The following is a 3,069-nucleotide window of genomic DNA, read 5'->3' on the forward strand; positions in this document are numbered from 1 at the left end:
CAAATACTGCATTTATAATTATACAAATGTCGTGTTTAATTAAAAGACTATATTTATAAAGCCAAAATGTGGTGTTTGTGTGCTTGTTTATAAACTAATGCGTAGTGCTTGGTTCTTTATCAAACACTGTGTTTATATAACATAAATGTCATGGTTGTTTATAATAATTTTTTTACTAGGTTAATGATTATGTTTATAAGTTTAAAAACATTGTTTTTGAAGTTTATTTTATTTTATTTTGTTCATAATATACCATTTTATTTTTAACATAATAAAAATGAAAACCTTCTTTATTTTTATTGTTTAATAGTTGTCACATGTTTAATTTTAATATCATAATTGGAAGTTGAAATGTTTGTCTCGTGTTTTTCACATGTAATAAAGGACCTTTTAATAAAAAGTTTTTATTATGTAATATGAGATTTCGCAAACCAAACACAAAAATCCAACATTCCCGTGACAAGAAGAATCACTATTTCCCAAGAATCTACACTTTCCCATAAACCAGTTTCTTTCTCAAAATCTAAGATTCCATGAATCAAACACCCCTTGAGAGTATATAGAAAAACTTGTCTTTAGAATTATATAAGTATTTTAAGTTTATATATAATTAACTAGAGAGTAAATTGGAAAATTAAATTTTCATAAATTGATCCCTATAATTAAGAGATAGTCTATCTTAATTTTTTATCTTTAATTCTAAGGATATAAAATTCTAAGGATACAAATATATGTAAATTACAATCAGCTATAACTAAGTATTTTTCCACCATGAATGATCTGTAAATCCAATAAAAGTCATCTCTAAGCCTATAATTTGCTTTGGCCATGATATGAAAAAACTTCTCATCTTAAACTTTTTAATATAAAAAAAAAAATTGACATTCTAACTTGGAAGTTTTGAATTTAAATATTAATACGAGAGGTGTGAAATTTATGAAATGAAAAAAAAATTACATTTGATTATATATGAAATCTAAAATCACATGTAGAAAAATAAAAATTAAAAAAATATATAACTCCCTTACCAATCGAGACAAAAGAAACGTAGGTGAGCCAACTAAATATATCAGTGTAATCCATCCAACCATGTGGTTTCACGTGATACAGTTCTTTTGACTTAAGCAACTTATTGCCCACTTCTATTTGCATATATATGTACATTTCTTGAATAAGCTGTTACTCCACTTTGGACATTTCCGCCTTATAAATGACCAAAGATGAGTAACCACTAATTTTTCTTTAGCAGTGAAATTTAGCTTATTTTGGTGTTGAAGATATATAGCTAGAAATACAAGAGCCTGAAATTTGCCTAAGTCTTATAAATGTTTATCAAAAGATCTTTTTTGGGTAATTGTGGGCATACCATCCATAAAAGTTTGAGTAGAGATATTGTCAAAGGAAAGCAGTAGCCTTGGGATTCCCTTGCTTTCTTTAGAATTTAGTCAAAAGGAAGCAAGTGACCTTGAAAGAGAGTTTTAAAGCAAAAGCAAAAACAAGAAAGGGGATTGGTGGATACAAAAAGGGGAAGAGATGAGCCCTGTTGAAGTGGGCTAGATGCTGCTACAAATTGCTTGCTGTTGGGATAATTATGCAGAAAATAAAGAACTTGGGAAGTAGTGGGAGGCTGTCAATGGAAGAAAATGTTGAGGATGAGGAGATTTCAAGATTGGCAATCTCCACAATTCAAGCTAAGGAAGAGGAGATTGAAAGGAAAAAGATGGAAGTCAAAGAGAAAGTTGAACTCCAGCTTGGTCGTGCTGAAGAGGAAACAAGGCGTTTGTCAACGATTTGGGAAGTAAGTTCCACAATTGAAAAAAAAAAAATCCAAGACCCCATTTTCAGGAATGCATCCTAAGCAATTGATGTTTTCATGTATTTATTTTTAATCTAACATGTATAAAGCATGAAAATCAATATATCACAAGCATCAATAAGCTAAATAGAAAACAATTTTTTTTTTTCATTTTTACCAAGTTCACATATAATTTTTACAAAAATTTTAAATATGTCAATTTTTTTATATTATTTTCGTATATTATTGTGCAACTTATAAAATTGCCAGACAAAGTATTTTCTTGAAAATGTAACAAAAATGATCTCATTTTCATTTGGTGTCCGAATATGATAGGAACTTGAAGTGCTGTCTGATCCTTTAAGGAAGGAAGTTTCTATGGTAAGAAAGAAGATTGACATGGTTAACAGGGAGCTAAAGCCTCTTGGACAGAGCTGCCAGAAGAAGGTGCTTTATTTGCCTTCTGTATTTTTTTTTTTTCCACTAAAACTAGAGCTGTCATTTTAATACTACAACCCAAAACCATGAAGATTCAAATGCACTGCTCAATTTGGATATATCTGCTTGGATACAGGAGAAAGAATACAAAGAAGCCCTGGAATCTTTCAATGAAAAGAACAAAGAAAAGGCACAACTGGTTACTACTCTAATTGAGGTGACAAACATTCATATTTCCTTTTTCCTTACCTTTACTTCCTGCCATTTTTTTTAAAGTACATTTTTGGCTATTTTTTCTCAACAGATGATGACTGAAAGTGAGAAACTAAGGATGAAGAAGCTGGAGGAGCTCAGTAAGAACATAGAATCAATACAGTAGATGTCCTTACTCTAAGGCTATTAAGCTTGTGTAATTGTATTTTGGATATTTACTTTCATAGAGTTTTAAGTTACTTTACGTCTATCCTCTACATTTCAAACTCCCTTGGTCTTTACAAAAAGATGAACATGTAATTTGGTCTCTAAGGTATACTACTTTGAAGGATTTGGTACTTATAGGAATTAGGTAATTGAATTTTATTTCTGTCAAGCATTTTACATATTAATGCTATTAATCAAAATATTGATTAATAACAATGTGTCATCTTAACTTATCGATAACAAAATTAATGAATGGTACAAAATTTTTTTATGAAAATAAAATTTAAATTTTTTATAAATATCAAATTGCAAAAAGTCATATAATTTGAGACGCAAGTAGCGCAATAACCTTTTATAGAATTATTTCATCTTTAGCTTAGAAAATTGCACTTTCTTACTCTTTGAATAATTATTTT

At 29.2% G+C, this 3,069-nt stretch overlaps 1 protein-coding gene across 1 annotated transcript; it reads left to right on the forward strand.

Annotated features, from left to right (window-relative positions):
• Positions 1-1,186: 1,186 nt before the first annotated feature.
• Positions 1,187-2,861, forward strand: LOC111309903 (uncharacterized). Its single transcript, XM_022908914.2, has 4 exons — positions 1,187-1,798; positions 2,132-2,242; positions 2,370-2,450; positions 2,538-2,861. Exons 1-4 carry the CDS (start codon positions 1,592-1,594, stop codon positions 2,610-2,612), a joined length of 474 nt encoding a protein of 157 aa, XP_022764649.1. The 5' UTR covers positions 1,187-1,591; the 3' UTR covers positions 2,613-2,861.
• Positions 2,862-3,069: the final 208 nt, after the last annotated feature.

Source organism: Durio zibethinus, chromosome 19 (genome assembly GCF_047325235.1).
Source record: "Durio zibethinus cultivar Kanyao isolate XHJ-2024 chromosome 19, ASM4732523v1, whole genome shotgun sequence".
Lineage (NCBI taxonomy): Eukaryota > Viridiplantae > Streptophyta > Magnoliopsida > Malvales > Malvaceae > Durio > Durio zibethinus.

Coding starts and splice junctions, on each gene's coding strand:
- LOC111309903 (XM_022908914.2), top strand. CDS start 1,592: ATGCAGAAAATAAAGAACTTGGGAAGTAGTGGGAGGCTGTCAATGGAA. Junction 1,799..2,131: donor GTTTGTCAACGATTTGGGAA/GTAAGTTCCACA, acceptor CGAATATGATAG/GAACTTGAAGTGCTGTCTGA. Junction 2,451..2,537: donor TGGTTACTACTCTAATTGAG/GTGACAAACATT, acceptor TTTTCTCAACAG/ATGATGACTGAAAGTGAGAA.